Source organism: Prionailurus viverrinus, chromosome D4, assembly GCF_022837055.1.
Source record: "Prionailurus viverrinus isolate Anna chromosome D4, UM_Priviv_1.0, whole genome shotgun sequence".
Taxonomy (NCBI): domain Eukaryota; kingdom Metazoa; phylum Chordata; class Mammalia; order Carnivora; family Felidae; genus Prionailurus; species Prionailurus viverrinus.
In genome coordinates this window covers 81,813,555-81,833,941 of record NC_062573.1, presented here as the reverse complement: position 1 = coordinate 81,833,941, position 20,387 = coordinate 81,813,555, and the positions used below count along the sequence as shown (strand labels likewise).

At 42.1% G+C, this 20,387-nt stretch overlaps 1 protein-coding gene across 3 annotated transcripts in view; it reads right to left on the bottom strand.

Annotated features, from left to right (window-relative positions):
- PDCD1LG2 (programmed cell death 1 ligand 2) overlaps positions 1–20,387 on the bottom strand; it is a 101,185-nt gene that overhangs the window by 67,032 nt on the left and 13,766 nt on the right. For all 3 annotated transcript variants that reach the window (XR_007146112.1, XM_047829171.1, XM_047829172.1), the window contains exons 3-4: positions 12,287–12,592; positions 3,184–3,453 (exon numbers count right to left, since the gene is read on the bottom strand). Coding sequence is in view for 2 of the 3 variants with exons in the window: in XM_047829171.1 (XP_047685127.1) it covers positions 3,184–3,453; positions 12,287–12,592 (576 nt within the window). In the remaining variant the exon portion in view is untranslated. The remainder of the gene's footprint in view (positions 1–3,183; positions 3,454–12,286; positions 12,593–20,387) is intronic.

The following is a 20,387-nucleotide window of genomic DNA, read 5'->3' as shown; positions in this document are numbered from 1 at the left end:
ATTCCACACAGCAAAGGACAGTTACTCAACAATTCCAAGAAAAATAAATTCCTCTGTGACTGTTAGTATTTAAGCCTCTAAAGCCCTAGTATGAATTAATTGTATCTCAATTTTCATAAGGTGTCAAGTCTCACGATCTGCACTGTGATAAAAAGAGAGGTAGAGAACGTTAAAGACCAGCTTGCCTAATTCACTATTTTTCCTCAAAGTTGACCCTAAAAAAGAGGTGTTTCTAATGTCTTCATTTCTACCAAGATTCTTAGCATGACATCTCTCTTTACTGTCTCACTTTCTCAAATCCGTTCAGTTAGAAAGAAGCTGGGCTAACCTTAGTGTTGGAATTGGGTAGTAAAGTGTGGATAGATTGGGGGGGGGGGGGTTGGTAGAGGGGGTGGCAATGAGAAGGCGGCTGTCTGCCCTGAAAACTATATCAGGGAGAGATTTTTCCTCCTGAAGAAAATCCTGGGAAATTAATGATGAGATGGGGATTGAGTCACTTCAAAGTCCTCAGTCCTTCCAGTTCATGATGAAATATAAATTAATTTGAGATAGAGCAGATATCTTTGATGCCCCAGCTTCTATCCTGTCTGTCCCAGCCCTGATTTCAGCCAGGGCTGAATGTGGCTGAATGATGGATGGATCCAGTTAGGTTCTGATTCACTTCCCCCTGATAGTCTCACCTCAAGCACATGCTGCTTCTGTGCCAGGGTTTCCTCAATGCTGAAGCTTGGTCCTTCTCACTGTTATGTTCAGTGACCCACATGTGGGATTTTTCCTTCTTATCCGCACAAATTTAGGCTCTACTGGATTAAAGGTCCAGCTTCCTAGTGGCAAATGCTTCCATCAAGGGATACGCTCTACTGCATCTAAATTCATAGCTTGAGTTCTACCCATGGGTGGACCAGCAGGCAGAGAAAAGAATTTCTCTACTGACAGAGCGATTAGTCTTGATTACCATGAAGAACGTGAGAGCTGCTATCTAATGCAGGCACAGAAGGTTAGGTCTGGAACTCGGGGATCCATGGATTCTCTAATTTTTGTACTTCCACGTTCAGTGATAACAAAGAAAAGGCAACTGCAGCAAGTCCGTCTGTTCAGGACAAGGCAACCAAGGGCTCGGTGCTCTCAGGGTTGAAAGCGAGAGTCACCAGCTCCCTCCCCGCCCCCACTCCTCTGCTTCATCTGAAGTGCTGAGTGAGGGAGATCTAGAATGTGTGGGGATGAGAGAGAGGACAATGATCGGTTATGGCTTGGCATCCACTTCAGCAGCCAGAACTGTAGCTTGTCCTATGAACTCTTGCCTATGAAATCTTGTGAAGAGATACCATATGGCTTCATGGCTGCCTCCCAGCCTGAAGGCTTAGTCACGGGGCTTATAGGGCAAGGGACAGACTGCTGCAGTCCTGTCTCACTTCCTCTTGGTTTCACCTCTAACTTCAGCCACAGGTCGGGAGAAGTCTGGTGACCTTTGACTTGCTTCATTCACCTCAAATGGGTACTTTGCTTTCTGCCCTGGGATTACTTGACACTACAGGTGCTGGGGGGAACTCACTCAGCCCACATGCATGCATAGCTCCCAGCATGGAGTGCACAGTCCTGCAGACTGCTGTCAACCAACAGAGGTGAAAGGAGATGACCTCCACCTGAAGTGCTTTGAGTGAGCATCGTGGGAGGCTGTCTGTACACTTCCCAGGTGGTCTTTGGGTATTTGAGCGCCCGTTTTGCTGATAGCAACAACTTCAATTCTTGCTTCCGGTCTGAATCTCCTAAGCCTCCCATCCCTGCTCCCTGAGGCCACCAGCTAAATACTGGCATGCCACACGAGCTCCTATCATAGGCTCTGTTTTGTCTAACTAAGACAAAGGGCAAAAAGTGGAATATAATGACAATATTAAAGTTTCTATAAACTATGTCAAATTTAAGCAGTGCTAGGGACTGCCCTCTATTCGGAGATTATATCCTTTGCTGGTACGGTAGCAGAATAATGGCTCCCTCAAAGATGTCCATGTTCTAATATCTGAAACCAGTGAACGTGTTACCCCACAGGCAAAAAGGGATTTTGCGGATGTGATTATATTAAGGACCTTGAAATGGGAAAATTAACCTGAATTATCAGGTTGGGGGAAGGCGTCTAATGCAATTACAAGGGTCCCTACAAGGTGGAAGAGGGAGGCAGGAGAATTAAAGAAAGATGTGATGACAGAAGCAGACGTCTGAGGGATGCAGCTGGTGGCTTGGAAGGTGGAAGAGGGACCATGAGCCAAGGAATGCAGAAGCTAGAAAAAACAAGAATATAATTCTCCCTTAGAGCCTCTGCAATCCTGTCGACACTTTGAAGCCCAGTGAAGCCCATTTGGGATTTCTGATTTTCAAAGGTGTAAGCTAATAAATTCGTGTTGTCTCAAGCCCACAAAGTTTGCAGCAGTTTGTTAGATGGGGCAAGAGGAACCTTATGATGAGCTTGGTGAGAAGGTGACCCGTCTCTTAGGGAAGAATTTTGATACTAGGTGTAGAGTTGCTCTTATTTGGCAAATAGATGTTCTTACCCAGCAACTACCAAATAAAACAGACTCCCAAATTGTTTGAAATTTCCCTGGTGTATGAAGTTCTAAAGTATGGGGCACAGAGCCATCAGCAAAGGCTCTGAAAGATTTTACAAAAGGCCAGCTTTCCTTGAAAACCCCATACCCACCTGAGTGTCAGCAGAGCCAGCAGAGTCACATTTATTCTGCTGACTCTCTAGGCACCGTGCCCGAATTACAGTGATTAGCTTTCATGCTGGCTATTATCTGTTTCCTCTTCAGATTCACCCTCTGCACTTCAACACTGGGTTCTGAGCTCTGAGAGGTTGGCCTTTTTGAAACACATAAGTGGGACTCCCTTGTTCTCTGACTCGCAGCTGGGTGCCGCGGATGGGAGGCACAGGCAGCAGCCTGGAGGCTGGGGGGAGTGTGAGGTTGGGGTATTTGTTTCCCTGGCTTCCATCCGGGAACCACCCCAACAGTAGCAGTCACTCCTCTGACTGTTGAAGCCCCAGGGTCTGGCAATAACCTTACTCGCTTCTCTAGATCCTGACCACACCTCCACAAATAGACTTTTTATTACATTATCCTCCAATTACTCATTCTGAGTATGCCATCTACTTCCTGACTACTGGAGTCGGGAAGGGTGGGCTGCTCTTACCATGAGGGTCTATGACGGCTGAAGTAAGTTCTTTCACGTTAGCATTCCAGAACACACAGCTCACATTTCTGCCGGGGTGTGGCTTTAGTCGCAGAACACTGGTGACCCGGTAGAGGCCTTCAGAGGTCTTGGTGTGGCTAGTGTTGGCAGGGACGCTGACGTTTGGCCAGGACACTTCTGCCAGGGGATAACCTTCAGCCTGGCAGGTGAGCTGTACCTCATCTACCCCTGGGATCTTAAGGATATGAGTGTTTATTTTCTTGTAGGAAGCTGGATAATACAAAAAGAAAAAGAAGTAAGTTTTTCTTTTCTGATTCCTAGAGATCTCCGTACTCACTGCCATGTGAAATGGCTAAAATTATCATTATCAATATTAAGTAATTATGCTTTTAATTTTGTAAACATTTCCTGTGTCCCAGATATCATGCTACTGACATCGAAGGATTTCATTTTTATAATATAACAAAAATGGTGTTGTTGGTATTCCCAATTTTTGTTGGAGGTAACTGAAGCGAGTGAGGTTGAGTATTTTGCCCAGAGTCACAAGGCTTTAATAATTGCTGGAGCCAACATCTGCACATTGGAAGTTTGATTCCAAGTCTCAACAGTGCTTTCCACTATCACACTCTGTGGCTTCCTGTATTCCTGTAAATTATCTTACAACCGGGGACTGGAGAAAAGACAGAAGGTGGTTAAATGAAATCACTAGATAATCCCCACATTCTTGTTTTACTTGGTGCTTCTTCCAACATCTTTTCAGAAGAAAACTTTCTTCCCACTTCCCCATTTCCTCCCTTCTCTATGAAATTAGGAGGAGAAAAAAATAAAGACCTAGATTCTACCTATAAAGAGTTAAGAATTAGTTATATTACTTACTTATCCTGTACAACACACACACACACGCACACACACCTGTGTATAGTGTATGCTGAGTGAATTAATCCAAAGTGGCTCCCTACCCTCTAAAAAACTGAGATCTAAAATGCATACAAATGACATCGAAAGGAGTAAGACACAAGGACAAATTGTTATCTTAGATGATAGCCCAAAATAAAGACATATTAACAACATATGCAGATACCAGGGAGTATGGAAAGTAATCTGTTGGGTTTTGGGTGAAGGGAAGTGGAAATGAGTACTAACTTCCATTAGCTAGGAAATTTTTAAGAAACAGAATTTTGATACAATCTTTGTGTTTGTGGCTCAGGTGTGATGAAACCATTTTTTTCTTACTGTTGGGAGGAGTATCAACAGGCACACCCATGCTGAAAAGCAATTTTACATTAAAATCATGAGGACAGCCCTGTGGAAAACATCAAATGTGTATGAGGTAGTAAGTGCTTTCTAGGTGCTAAGCTTCACGCTGTGTGATTTCACGTACTGTGGAAGGGGGAGGAATGTTCAGGCCCCTCTCCACAGTTTTGCCCCTTGAGTACTTCCCTTTGTGTCTCTGTGTTGTGAGTTGCTAATTTGATTAGTTATAGCCAAAGACGCTCACGGGGTCACTGTTCACTGCGGTGAGTGACCTCATCTGGAAGCGTGGTTCACGGTCTGTGGGCCTCTCTTGAAGTTCTTGTCTCCATGCAGTAAAGCATACTCAGTTGGGCCTACTGACCTGCCTGTCTCAAAAAGCTCTGAAATCTTCCTGGCTCACAGTATTCCAGCTTCTGCTTGTGACTGGGTGGGTGGGATGGACTTTATTATCCATGAGGCTGGATAGATGAGTAATTTTAGGGTCTGTTTGGCAAACATGGACTCTAAGTTAGGATGGGGGTGCAGGAAAAAAGAGGCCCTTATTCTAAGTCATGTTCTCCAGTGTAAATCACCAGAGAAGCCTTAAAGTACCAAGAGGGGAAGGGAGAAAATCATGTGCCCATCCAGTTACTAATTTAACAAATGGAGTTCATTTCCCATTTGGCTATTGGTTCTTGCGCGTAGAGCTCACCTGGTCAAGGACTTGGACCAGGGGTCCAAGGAGAGGAACAGGGGTGAGTGGCTCTAAAACCTGATTCTATCTCCTTGACACACATTATCCCAGTTAAACTCTCCAAGGACCCTATGAGGTAGGTAAAATTCAAAACAGCTGGAATCTGGGGTAGGTAGAGGGACTTGAACTCATGCCAGTCGTGGCCACATTATTCTGAATTCTGCATTGGAATCGATGATTCTCTCTGTAATTGCAAAAGTCTGGGGATAGAGCAATAGACACAGGAAGGGGGGAGGGACATGTTTTCCCAGGGGGAATTAGGGGCACAGGGAACTAGTGGAAGATGAGGAGAAGCAGGTTTTGAAGCATCCTGCTGAGGAGTTGAACTGGTTAGACCTACCAGTGCCCTTGAAGCCAATTTTGATCTACCTCTAGCAATTCAATAGTATTTGAAGCATGAATTTTTGAGGCATGAAGCATGAATTTATCTCTCATTTTACGTTATTTACCTACACGTATTTTCCCTTGGTTTGATGTCCTCTTATAATCATTTCATCCTATTTTGGTGTAGATTATTTCTGTGAGTTCTGGGGTCTTTGGGGGGATGGAGAAGAATAAATGGGTTCATAGCAGCAATGTGTTGCATATGAAGGTGTGGCTGGTTCCTGCAGGATAGCTCAGAACAAGAAGCCAGGTTGAGGGCCAGGTTGAGAGGTGGTTTCAGAGGTCGGGGGGCCAGGAATCGGGAGGTAGGCTGAGGCTATAATGTGGGATATACAAATGAGGAAGCAGATGAGAGAGATGTTCACTTAAAAGAACCAGCAAGGTTTGGGGAAAGGATGGGAGCCCACAGCCTGCATGTTTACAACATTAAAGACACCTCCACAGCCTCATGCATATTTGGGAAGTGGCCGAAAATACATTATTAGCAACACACAACAGGGAAGCTGGACTAAGGGAGATATTCTTAGGAAAAGATGAGTAAATTTTAGAATTTCAGAGAAGCAAGTCATCTTAAAGTTAAAAATAGTCCAACTTCCTACTCTGCAGTTGTTGGGTGTAAGTTTTGTATGTGTCAGTTAGGCCAAGATGGTTGTGTTTACTGAACCCTTCTATTTTCTTTTTTGTTTATCCATTATAGTAGAGATGAGTTGAAATCTCCAAACATGACTGAGGATTTATTTCTCCTTTTAGGTCTGTTTTATTTTTGTTTTATATGTTTCAAAGCTATGTTGCTAGATGTACACACATTAAGGATTGTTATGTCTCCCTGTTGTCTTGACTTTATCTTTATGAAATGTCCCTTTTTATCTTACTAACACTTTTCTGATATTAGTAACCTGCTAGATAACTAACTCTGGGCAAAATACATCGATTAATGGAAGCTCCTACTTTCAGGAGTAGCCATTACCATGATTAGACAAGAAGAAAGCTAAACTTTCATTGGAAAGATCATCCTTCTGCCAAGCCAAACTTTGCTTCTGGGCAGCTTCAACCCATTGGTAATTGCCTGGTTTAATAAGACAACATGGGGGCAGCATAGTAGACAGAAGTCTGAAAGGTCTATGCTGAGCCAAGGGCTGGTTACATGACCTGTCGAGCCTTCTGGTTGTACAATAATACTTATCCTTAACAGAGGTGTTAGATGATTGAATGACTTAGGTGCCTAGAATATAGCAAAAACTCGGTTAATGTTAGCAATTATTATTCACTGTTGCATATGATCCTTCGGGTGTTTGAAGATAACTGCCAAGATTCCATATCGTCTTTGACTTCTGGGTAAAACATGGCTGCTTCCTTCAACCTGTATCAGAGGACAGTTTTCAGACCAGACTTGGATTCACTTTGTTTGCCAGTATAACATGACCTATATTCCAGACTTTACCTAAGCAGCACAAAGTATAGTGGGACTAATTACTTCCTATGTGTGGAGCACATTTTAGGCCCAACACAGGGTTTTAATACAGTCTAAGGTCATGAGATCAATTTTACTAAATGAATGATCTAGGAGACTCCTGCAGGCTATCTCCCCAGGCTCCTGACAGCCAATAGGAGGCATGGTGGGAAGACTGGAGGGCAAACGGGAGGGAGAAGTCGGGGTATTTCTCCCCTATGCTCTATGCTATAGGGGCCTCTCCACCAGCACCCACATCTCTTCCTCGGCTCCTGCTACCACTGGATGGGCCCGTTGTGGTTCTAGCGTCTGTAGAATGACCTTGGCCTCTGAACTCCAGTACTCCTGCCTTCCCCCTCTCCCTCCAGTCCAGTGCGGGCAACAGCTTCTTGCTCTTGCTAATTGCCGATTTGCCACACTGTTCCCAGGTTGGCTGTTCAGTCTGTTCCATCAAAAGAATTGCTATTTTCTGATTGAAATTTCTACTGGTTTAAATGGTTTTTGTTTCCCCGGTCGTCTCTCACTATATGATCCCTATGCTACTGGCAACTCTAGCATTTCTGAAATAAAGAGAAAGCTGCACATTGTATTATCTGCTCTATCATAATGATAGTAATTAAGGTGAAAAAATATAGTTTTACAAATACCTCGGTCTTAACAGAACATAGGCGGGTTTGTAGTAATTGCTGAAATAAATCTTTTAGGCTTGCTCCCAATTTGTCTGTTAAATGAGCTGCAGGGGAACTTCAAGTTAAATAGTTTGTAAGTTGCAGGCACTTTTCCTCATTTCAGAATTCGGGACATTGTTTTCTTAATTAACTCCAGCTTTCCTTATTACCCTTTTGTTTCCCCAAGTCGGGAAAGGCACTGAAAGGAGAGATTTAGCCCTATTAGTAAGTGTCTTAAGCAAATGCTTTCTCTAGGTCCAGAGGCTGTCATTATCTTTTCCAGGCTGCATCACTTCCCTTGGGCTGTTCCCCCCCACCCCACCCATGCCCTTTGTCTTGCCCTCCTTAGGGTGAAGGCCATTGTGAGAGAAAAATGGAAGCCTTGCCACCTCCTTCCTCGACTTGCTCAAGCTGTATGCCCATGGAGCTTGGGCTTTTTCACCGGTTGGAAACACTTCCGTGAGCCTCAGCCTGTTCTGGGGGTTGGCTGTCTCCCATCCCCATCTCCCACCCTGCCTGGAGACTTCAGGCTGCTTTGGCTCTTGTGTTCTTACGACTTGTTCTGGGACTGTCTGGGATCCTTTGCATAGGCCAGTTCTCAACCTGAGAGCACAAGCCCTGGCCTCTGGCCTCTCGGGGTCATGGCGCTCTTCTCTTAGGCCATGCTCCCTGACCTCCCTCGGACAGGTTACTCACAGTCCTGTAGTGGCAGCCTTCCCCTTCAGAAACCTCTCTTCTGGACTCTCGAGCCACTCTACCTAGTATTGACTTACCTGTACTTTTGAAGTTAGCTCTCTTTTCACTGTATTTCATATGAAATATTGCCCGGACGTCCAAGAAGTTGCTATAAATCTGTTTTCAAGTTTATGCCATAGATGAGGCATTTTAAGGAAAAAGCACATCCTTCCTCTAGTCCTGTTTCGTTGAAACAAATCCTTACTGAGGTCCCAAATCTCCCCTGCTTTCTCCAGAGACCCCTGATCAGGTTAGAATACTCTCAGCTGACCGTCTTCAGCTTTTCCTGTTATTGCTTGCATTCCTTCTAAAAGGACTTGGATGCAGTATGCCCCTTCTCACACGTCTTAGGTCGGTTCTTAAAAATTTTCCTAAGTTTCAGGGCGCCTGGGTGGCTCAGTCGGTTGAGCGTCCAACTTCGGCTCAGGTCATGATCTCACTGTCCCGTGAGTTCGAGCCCCGCGTCGGGCTCTGTGCTGACAGCTTGGAGCCTGGAGCCTGCTTCAGATTCTGTGTCTCCCTCTCTCTCTGACCCTCCCCCATTCATGCTCTGTCTCTCTCTGTCTCAAAAATAAATAAACATTAAAAAAAAAATTAAAAAAAATTTTTTTCCTAAGTTTCTATATTGGGAAAATAGATTGTTTAGCATTTTGTAAATATTTATATTTTATGCTCTCTCTGTCTCAAAAATAAATAAACATTAAAAAAAATTAAAAAAAAATTTTTCCTAAGTTTCTATATTGGGAAAATAGATTATGTTTAGCATTTTGTAAATATTTATATTTTATGCTCTCTCTCTGTCTCAAAAATAAATAAACATTAAAAAAAAAATTTTCCTAAGTTTCTATATTGGGAAAATAGATTATATTTAGCATTTTGTAAATATTTATATTTTAAGTAAAACAATGATTTGACTCTTACAGATGTATCTAATGGTGTCTAGAGGGCAAAAGATAGCTAGATATCTTTTATACACGCCACCATCTGTGGAAAAATATATACAAAAATTCTCCTCTAATGGTCCGAGCTTTACACGGTTTCTCTTTCACACTGTGTCATTCTGTGACCCTCCGCTCCCATTCCACTTTTTATGCAGGATTTTATCCTAACGCAACATGTTTGGAAGTTCTTTTATTGATTATCCTTATGTTTCTTTGCAACAACAAAATACATCTCGCTCTTGAGGGTCGTTTTTTTCCTTGTGATCACGAGGCTTCAAGTGTTCATAGTTTTCTTGTGCACTGAAATCTAATTTCTGAGGCATCTGGGTGGCTCAGTTGGTTAAGCAACCAACTTCAGCTCAGGTCATGATCTGACATTGGTGAGTTCGGGCCCCGCATCAGGCTCTGTGCTGACAGCTTGGAGCCTGGAGCCTGCTTCAGATTCTGGGTCTCCCTCTCTCTCTGCTGCTCCCCTGCTCATGATCTGCCTGTCTGTCTCTCTCTCAAAAGTAAATAAAAACATTTAAAATACTAAAAAAAGGAAATCTCATTTCTATTATTATCAGCACATGTAAGATCCAAATGTAAAAATGGTGATAATGATTAAGCATAAAAGGGCAAGTTGACTAGAAATGTATCTCTTAATAGGATGGATGGGGTTCTCTTTTTCAACTTGTCCAGTTATCTGAGGATGTATATGACTTTGTGGTTGGAACGAGGCAAGGGTAAGCATCGGTTCTATTTCTGACTTTCCGTTTTTGTGGCAAGAAGGGCTTACTCATGTGAATAAGTAAGTGGGAGAAGAAGCAGTTTTGTTATAGGAATGTCACTTCATTATGATTTACATGGAAAAAAAACTATTTCATTTTTTGCTATCATCTATTAACTCTATTAGGGCCTTCTCCAAATTTGTTGAACACAGAACTTGATATCACTTATTTTTCAGAAGTATTTATTAGTCTTTAAAGTTTGATATGGTATCAATATTTCTAATCACTCTTTTGGTCAGCACCATGTTTTTCTATGCCCCAGAGCAATGCACCATATTTACAATGGGTGAGAGGCACACTTTTTATGAAGTGGAAGAAGGCAATGATCAAAGAGGAAGTGTTTTAGGGGAACCCCAAGAGACTTGCCTGGAAGGCGTATTCTCAGGCACACTCAATCTGGGGAAAGAGCAGTTGGGGAAGATTAGGAATTAGAAACTCATTTCCTAAAACTGTCTTCATATATCCATATACCTTAGTATAGCTTTCGTATATCCATCTACCTTAGCTCAAAGACCATCAATGATTTAAAGAATAAATAATTCGGATTTAAGGAATTAACCTGTTCCACACCTGAGTCATCCCTGAGCTAGGTGATGAAGTTGGTAGAGTGACTTTCCAGAAATGAAGGGCAGCCTTCAATTGGACAGAAAGCATGAAATGACTGGCCCCCAATTGCCCAGAGACCCTAGATGCATTACAGCACTTAAATAGAGATTAACAAACGTGGAGTCAGGGAGTGAAGGGTGAAGATACTGAACACATTAGGAGATCATGACAATGTAGAGCCCTCTTTCTTCCCATTAATTGAACTCAGGCTAACTTCAAAGTTGTAGCGTTCATTCCAGTTCTGGATGTAGGAAATGCAGTGAAGGTGGAAGTCAGTTACATCCAGGCACATGACTTTCCTGATGACTTATTGATGTCTGAGATGAGAGGAGGTCTTTAAACCCACTCCCTGGACACTCACCATGTGCCAAGCACCATGCTCAGTTCTTTATGTTCATTATCTCAATTTTTACAATAATCCTATGTGGTAGGTGCTACTATTGTTATCGTTTTACAAATAAGAAAAATGTGAGATTGTGAAAGGTGAAATAACCTGCCCAAGGCCACAGGTGGAAACAACATTCACCCTTATGTCTAACCCTTCTAGTTTGTCCTTCTTTATGCCAGATCATAAAGTTACAACATTGTTGTCAAGGTCAATGGTCTTTAGGGACCAAAGTCTATGGACTTTCCAGAAGACAGAACAGATCCTCTGAGGCCTAATGGGTGACATTGGAAGGGGACAGAGAAAAAACCCAGAGCAGTCTGGGCAGGATGAAAAACACAAGCAGATGAACAGAGCCAAATCTGTTGTTCTTTTATGGTCTTTTCCAAAATGACCTTTTCCAGAACAAACATGAACTTGAAGATTCTCTTCGGATTTAGGTTCTTGGCTTGTATCGGGGTAAGGAGAGCCCTTAACCTAGAGGAATGGGGACAGCTATTGACTTAACGGGGCTCCCCCAGCCTACCCACTTGACTTCTCTGGACTTTAGCTGCTTCATCTGCAATAAGTGAAGCTTGGACAAGAGCAGTGTTTTCCAAACTTCTTAAACTGTGACCCAGAGTGAGCAAAAATATTTTACATCACAAACCAACCAACCAACACACACACACACACACACACACACACACACCTCTGAAACAAGAGTGTCACAAGACAACACTCAGCCCTACTATGTGATGCCTTCTGATCTATTCATTTTGCTCATTCATTTTATTGGGAAAAAGACACCTACCTGGTTGCTACTCACTAAATTCATACTTCCATCCATTAATAGTTGGCAAACATGGCTTAAAAAACTCTGGACCAGAGGAATGAGCTTCTCTCAAAGAGGAGGTCAGTGTTGTTCCTTTGGAGGACTGTGGGCAAGGCAGGGCTTAGCTTTGGTGTCCTCCCGCCTTTCAGGGACGCATTTCCTGCCTTCCCTCCAGACCCACATTATTCTTGCAACTCCTGCCCCTATTTCCCCTCACCTCAGCTGCGTTACACTCAGAGATTAAAAAATACTTCTGCGCAGGTGCTTCTGTTCTCTCTAAGACTGCCCGGTCTCCTTGTAACCATCTCCCAGTTTTTGCTTGTGCCGATGCCTCCAAAGATTCTCGTCCTTGAAACTACTCACCTTTGACTTTCAGAGTCAGGTACTTGTAGTCCCCGGCGACCCTATAGATGATCAGGCAGCGATACTGTCCTGCATCACTCACTTGCACCCGAGGGATGTGGAATAAGGCCTTCCCCAGAGACAGATGCTCCTCCAGCAAAGTGGCTCTTTCACTGTGCAAAGATGTATTGTTTTCCACCTTCTGCAGACTGGCCCTTAAGTCCTTGAGTTCCACATGACCTTCAGTGTCAAAATTACACTCCAGGGTCACATTGCTGCCGTAGTCTACTGTGTATAGTTCCTGGGAGACCATCACTGTGAATAAAGCTGAACAGAACACAAAACATTCTCCCATTGTCTGCCTTCACATTTCAGTTCCGTGCAGAGTGGGAGCTGAGGAGACCCATCACACCCCCATTTTCCAGGAGACGCCTGTCACGCATTGGGCAGTCCTTTGGGCTCTTTCTCTGCTGTGCCCTATTCTGTCTGGGCAAGAGTGGAATTCTGGATCCACTGTTGTGAGGTACTTCTCTTCTCTCAACCCTCCACAACTGTGGAGCTGATGGCTCGCCTGTCAGCTATTACCCAGACTCATTTTCTCCATATGGATCAAATTATATCATTCCCTGCCAAATACTACCTCCCCTCACAAGTGATAGTAATAGTAACAGCTATCATTTGTTGAGTTCTTAGTATATGCTAGGCATCTGCTAACACACAGTCTCATTTTGTCCTCCCAGGAAGCCAGCAAGGTAGAGCCATCCTCTTTTTAGAAAATGAAACTGAGGCACAGAAAAGTAGCCAGGATCAGACCCAGGTATGTCCCTAGTGCCCTCACCCATCGCATCATAAACCCCATTGGAGAAGTTTATTTTCTGTCAATAAGGAGAAGAGAGGAATAGAATTAATGTTTAGTGTATGCCTATTATGCACCAGGCACTGTGCTAGGCTCATTATTATTATTATTTTTTTTAAGTTTATTTATTTTTGAGACAGAGAGAGGCAGAGTGTGAGTGGGGAAGGGGCAGAGAGACAGGGAGACACAGAATCTGAAGCTGGCTCCAGGCTCTGAGCTGTCAGCACAGAGCCTGATGTGGGGCTCAAACTCACGGACTATGAGATCATGACCTGAGCCAAAGTTGGATGCTTAACCGACTGAGCCACCCAGGCACCCCAAGTGCTAGGTTATAACTATGCCACTTAATCCTGAAAATATAACCATGAAATATGTATTATTATTACTGTTTTATAGTTGAAGAAACTGGCTCAAAGTGATTCACTCTAGGACATACAATTAGTAAAGTTAAAATTTAGAGCCAGTTAGATGTTTGACTTAAAAATCAATAGTTTCTACTGCAAAGGTATTTCCCAAAATATGAGGCACCTACGAAGTACATGAAATAATTTTATCTAGGGTAGAATTAAGGCCTAAAGGGAACTGAATTACCCAGAGAGAAATTTATTTCCTCTTCAATTCTACTTCAGTCTTTCAAACAACATATAATTTGCAATTAGACTCTCACACCTCCAACAATCGCTATTTCTTCTTTTAATAAAACAGGAAGTTCCCAGGCAGATACTGTAGATCTGGGTAGAATTTAATAACACTACTTTTGTTGCACTTGTTTTTGTTCATATCCTCTATTTACCAGTAACAGTGATACTATACTGGTTTTCCATTTATCACAGGGGTATACCATTTTGTTCAAAAAATTAAAGCTGAGTTGATTTAAAGAATCCCATAAAAACAATAGCATGAAGAGTGGTAAAGCAAAGCAAAATGAACGAAGGTGGTGTATGCATGGATAAAGTGTGGGCAACTGTAGAAAATTATGCTGCCTCCATCATTAACGGATGGATATTCATTATGACCGAGGTGCAGCAAAGATCTTAAAGTCATTTCTGAATCCTGACAAAAGATTAGACAAAACTGTATTCAGGAGAGCTTCCTTCATTCATCCATTAATTTGATTAGTCAAAATATCCATTCAACACATACTTGGGGATGGCATCTGAGCAGATGTTACTCAAGGAGTTTTTACCATTATGAAAAGTGGTACAGTTAGAGCATGGGATTTAGTGACAGATGAACCTTGACTAGTATTGAGACTATGAGTGCTTTGATCTTGAACATGTCATTTAGCTCTGTGAGTCTTTGCTTCTTTATCTATACAGGTGTAAGGCTAGAATCTGCATCTAAGTATTGGGGGGGGAAACTAGGCAAAATAGCACATATGAAGTGCCTTATTTTGGCAGGTAGCAGGCAGTCAGTAAACATCAGTTCCTTTCTTTTGTACCATGTTTTAATTCTTGGGGAAGTGGTAATCCACCTATGCAATACATGGCCTTTCTTTATTGACCACGATAATTTATCAACCAGGACAGCCCATTCCCTGACCATCTTGGGCAACACATTTTACAGTATATGTAAATTGTGGGTTTCCTGTTGCTTGAAGGATTCACATGGCAATTTCTCTTCTGACTTGAGTTTCTCCTTCTACTCTCCTGCAAGACTTTGAAGGCAGTGACCAGGTTGAGTCTGTTGTGGTATCTCCAGTGCCTAGCACATACTAAGTTCCAGTTAAAGGCAAATCAATGACAGAAAGAGGGAGAATAAGAAGAAAGGACAAGCCTAACCATACTCACTTCTGTTTTCCTCTCATCAAACTGCAACTTACCCAAATTGCACAGACTGTCATTCTTAATCATCACACAGCAAACTTGATAGTTATGCACAAAACTTGACATTTATCGAAAATGACTGGCAAGTTTATATCTTGCCTCCAAACCCGATTTCAACCATGACCAGAACATGAAGGTGCCTTTCTAACACTGCTAGAGCTCATATCTGCCCAGCATTCTGTGGTGCAGGATGGGGCGGGGGCAGGTGTATAACATGAGGGCCTCTCTGTAAAACACTGCTAATCACACCTGCATTTGCTTGGACAGATTGAGAAGACTCTGGAACGACACGTGTGGAAAGAGATTTGTGCTTCTGAATTTCCTGCATGATTCCATTTCATGAAACCCACTGAACACCTGAGAGTAATACCTCTCACCCTGGGTCTCCATAATAGGACCCTTTTAAGGGTAGACCCCTTGATGATGGGAACCATCTCCAAACTTTGAGTTATGAAGTCCCCCTATAACCAAGACAGAGCTATCTGCTATCAAATGCCCTCTGGCCTGAAGAGTACTATTTACTGATTCTTTCACCAAATGTATAGTAACCATCTTCTGTGTGCAAGATGCAGGGATTTACTCTTACTCTCCTTCTGTTATCTTATTACACGTGATAAAGCAGGAAACAGGGAAGAGAAATGGGGCTTGCGAGAAAGTTCAGTCCCTGAATCTGAGATGTAACAAGTGTCAGAAGACTTTGGGTGTTGCCTCTATTGAATTTATTTGACAAATTTATTTACCACACTTAGGCCTTCTTCTCATGACAGAGAGAGACAGTCTGTAACTTCCTCTGGAACTCCCCATAGCAGAGGGCAGAACTCCCCTCTTTACGCTCTGGGCCTTTGACAAAAATCCATTTTCTGCTTGCTTCTCTCCTCTGCCTTATACAGAGTGTGTGTGCAGGGGCTGTGGCATAAAGTACGTTACCTCTTAGGCAGGTGAACAGTTTTCAGTTTATGTTCACGGGAGGAAAGGGCAATTAGCAAACATGAATCAAATATCTGATGGCCCAGGGTAACTGGAGGATGAGTTCTTATTTGGTGTAGTTTTGTCTCAAAGCTTCTAAGACATGCAAAGCTTTGAGCTTGATTATCACATAAAAATGAGTTTAGGAAATGAAATACACGTTTAAAATCCTAAATTATTCTTGCTTATTGTAAATTTCAGAGGAGGTAAGAACATGCTTGCAAACAACTGTGTGAAGGTATTTTTCTCAACCCTCAATGCACAGTGGAATCACCAAGCAGAGAGCCTCAGCTCTGGCCGTCATTGGAATCACCTGAAAGACTTTTTTTTTTTTTTTAAATACCAGGCCCCACCTTGGATCCTTTATTTTTATTTATTTATTTATTTTAATATATGAAGTTTATTGTCAAATTGGTTTCCATACAACACCCAGTGCTCATCCCAAAAGGTGCCCTCCTCAATACCCATCACCCACCCTCCCCTCCCTCCCACCCCCCATCAACCCTCAGTTTGTTCTCAGTTTTTAACAGTCTCTTATGCTTTGGCTCTCTCCCACTCTAACCTCTTTTTTTTTTTCTTCCCCTCCCCCATGGGTTTCTGTTAAATTTCTCAGGATCCACATAAGAGTGAACACATATGGTATCTGTCTTTCTCTGTATGGCTTATTTCACTTAGCATAACACTCTCCAGTTCCATCCATGTTGCTACAAAGGGCCATATTTCATTCTTTCTCATTGCCACATATTACTCCATTGTGTATATAAACCACAATTTTTTTATCCATTCATCAGTTGATGGACATTTAGGCTCTTTCCATAATTTGGCTATTGTTGAGAGTGCTGCTATAAACATTGGGGTACAAGTGCCCCTGTGCATCAGCACTGCTAGGAATTTACCCAAGGGATACAGGAGTACCACCTTGGATCCTGTAAGTATAAATTCTAATTCTTTTGTGAGGCCAGCATCAATTTTAAAACAAAATTTCTTTGAGAGCTTCTAACGTGTAGAGGTATTGAGAACCACTGGTTAGATCAATAAAACACCTGCACACACAAACGCCTTTTATTGTCCTGCCTTTCAAAGTGCCCTCAGCTTTACCTCAGAGCAAGTTAGGAATTTAGAATCTCAAGCTGTGCCTCAGACTAGGGAAGCAGACTCTGCACTCCAACAAAGTTGAGTTGAGTCATGTCAACATTCGTGTCTGGGAAACAAGAGTTCTAACACTAGCCCGCGTTTGGACTGTTACTGGGAAGCAGAGAGATAGCTAACATTTATTGAACACAATGAGCCAGACACTGAGCTAACCTTTACATCAGCATCTCATTTGATGTTCCCCAAACTCTGCAAGGTGGGAGTTACCATGCCTGTCTTATGATGGGGAAATGTAGGCTTACAGAAGTGATACCACTTGCCCAAGATCAAAGAATGGCAGCTCATGGAGTGGGGATTTCAGCTCAGATCTCCGTGTCTTGAAAGCCTGTGCTAACAACTCTCCAGATATGACTATATATCCACTGGCATGTATACAACACATCCACAAATGACATAGATACACTTTTCAGCTTTATGATAACAAAAATATATTTTCTTTCTCTGTGTGTATGTCTGTGCACGTGTACTTATTTCTGGGTTCTTTATTCTGTTCGACTGAGTGATGTGTCTGTTTTTATGCCAGTACTATACTGTTTTGATGACTATACCTTTGTAATATAGCTTGAAGTTAACATAGTTATGAAATTATGCTTTAACCTAGCATTGAACTCCTAAAGTTATGAGACAAAGGAAAAAATCAGAAAATTTCCACGACTACAAAATTAAGCAGGCAAAACCTAGAGCAAAACAGGTTTTCCTATCATTTGGGCCTCCTGACTGAATTAAAGGGTAAAAAAATTTGGCCGGGGCATGCAAAATTCATATATGCAGCTTTTTAATCAGATCAAAGCAGCTGGTTTGAGTAGTGCTGGACCTTTCTGAAAGCTCTTGGGGAAGCTGTGCACTTTATTTGCAATCAGGCATCAATAGGAGTCAGCACCTGTCACATCTCCAGAAACACAAAACAAATCATTTGCATTACCTCCCAAGATAGCTTCCCCTTTAAGCTAATTTTATACTTTTTTTCCCCCATTTAATAACAGAAGCTTAAGTGTTTTTTTCAGACTGTGTACTTAATGAACTTGAAAGGTGGGGGCTGCTTTACACAACCACAGTCTTCAGAAAACTATAGTTCCTGCTTTAGGATAGAAGCCTGTTCTGGGCACCTGATTCATCTGCTTCTCTTTGTAGGAAAACGGCCTGGGTGCATCTCAGTTCTTAGAAATCCTCTCCCAAACCTGATTTTCTGCCTTGTATACCTCAGGGGTCCAAACAAGTGGTTTCAGAGGCTGAAGATAGTTTAAGTGGAGTGACCCAGGGTGTGGTCCCCACCCTCAGAGTGACCTCAAGCATCACCATGGTCATGTGCCCCCCTGGTTTTATTCTTCTCTGGTGGATGGAGAAAGAAGAAAACATCAATAAAAGGAATAACAATTGGGGTTACTTTCCCCCCCAAGACATGACAAAGTAAAGAAATGAATATTTCCCCTTAAATGTATCTGGGTTACAAGATGTTCTTAGGTTTTGAAATTCAATTATAAGAAAAGAAGAACCACAACATTACAGAAATTCGAAGAGTGTGCTATGGATGAAAGTGTACACACAGAGACCAACAGAACAGATTACAGAATGGAGTCCAGAAGTAGATCCACACAAAGACGGTCAATCGATGTTTGACAAAGGTGCAAAGGTGAGTCATGGGGAAAGGATAGTCTTTTCAACAAATGGGGCTCAAGAAATTGGACATCCACATGCCAAAAAAAAAAAAAAAAGATCTTCAACCTATACTTTATATCTTTGATGACAACAATCAACTCAAGATGGATGGTAAACCTAAGAATGTACAACTATAAAATGTTTAGAAGAGAGGCGCCTGGGTGTCTCAGCTGGTTAAGCCTCTGACTTCGGCTCAGGTCATGATCTCACAGCTTGTGAGTTCAAGTCCTGTGTCAGCCTCTGTGCTGACAGCTTGGAGCCTGGAGCCTGCTGTGGATTCTGTGTCTCCCTCTCTCTCGCCCCCTTCCCCGCTCACGCTCTGTCTCTCAAAAGAAATAAACATTGAAAAAAAATGTTTAAATAAATAAAATGTTTAGAAGAAAAGATAGGAAAAAATCTTTGAGAGTTTGGATTAGGCAGAGTTCTTAGCCATCTCACCACAAGCACAGTTCGTATAAGAAAACAAAGACAAATTGGATTCCATCTAAATTAAAATCTTTGCTGTGCAAAAGACACTGGTAAGAGAATAAAAAATGAGCCACAGACTGAGAGAAAATATTTGCATATCATGCGTCTGATAAAGGACTTCCATCTAGAATATACAAAGAATTCTAAAAACTTAATAAGAAAATGAAAAAAAACTTAATAAGTCTGCCATTTTTAAAAACATTTAATCATTTTTGAGAGTGAGAGAGACAGAGCATGAGCAGGGGAGGGACACAGAGAGAGAGGGAGACACAGAATCCGAAGAAGGCTCCAGGCTCCAAGCTGTCAGCACAGAGCCCAACGCGGGGCTCGAACTCACAAACAATGAGATCATGACCTGAGCTGAAGTCGGATGCTTAGCCGACTGAGCCACCCAGGCACCCCAATAAGTCTGCCATTTTTGATGATTATCATCACTGTAGGCTGGTAAGGTAGAAAGGACATTAGTTTTGAGGGAAACTTGCCTGCGACACCTAATGACTACATAATCTTGGGTACATTAAATAGCTTTTCTGAATTCTAGTTAAAAATGGTCAAATAGTTTGAATACAGATTTTACCAAAGAAGACATATAGATGTCCAACTGCCATGTGAAAATATGCTCATCATCCCTAGATATTAAGAAATATCTATTTTCCTAGATATTAGGAAAATGCAAATTAAAACACAAAGAGATACTTCTACACACCTATTAGCATGACTTAAAAAAAAATGACAATGTCAATGCCAGGTGCTGCCAAGAATGTGAAACAATTGGAGCTCTCACACTTTTCAAGGGGAATGTAAAAATGGTATAGCCACTATGGAAAGGCTTAGTGGTTTCTTATCAAGTTAAATATTTACTTCCCATATGACCCAGCCATCCTACTCCTAGGTGTTTACCCAAGTGAAATTAAAATGAAAATCTATATATAAACATTTATAGTAACTTGATTCATAACTGCCCCAAAACAGGAAACAACCCAAAAGTCCCTCAACTGGGGAATGAATAAGCAAACTCTGATATGTACATACAGTGGAATACTACTCAACAAGAAAAAAGGAATGAACTATTGATATATCTAACAATATTGATAAATCTCAATTGCATTATGCTAAGTGAAAGAAGCCAGACAGAAAGCATATCTAATGAATAATCCCATTAGCATGACATCCTAGAAAAGGTAAAACTCTAGCACAG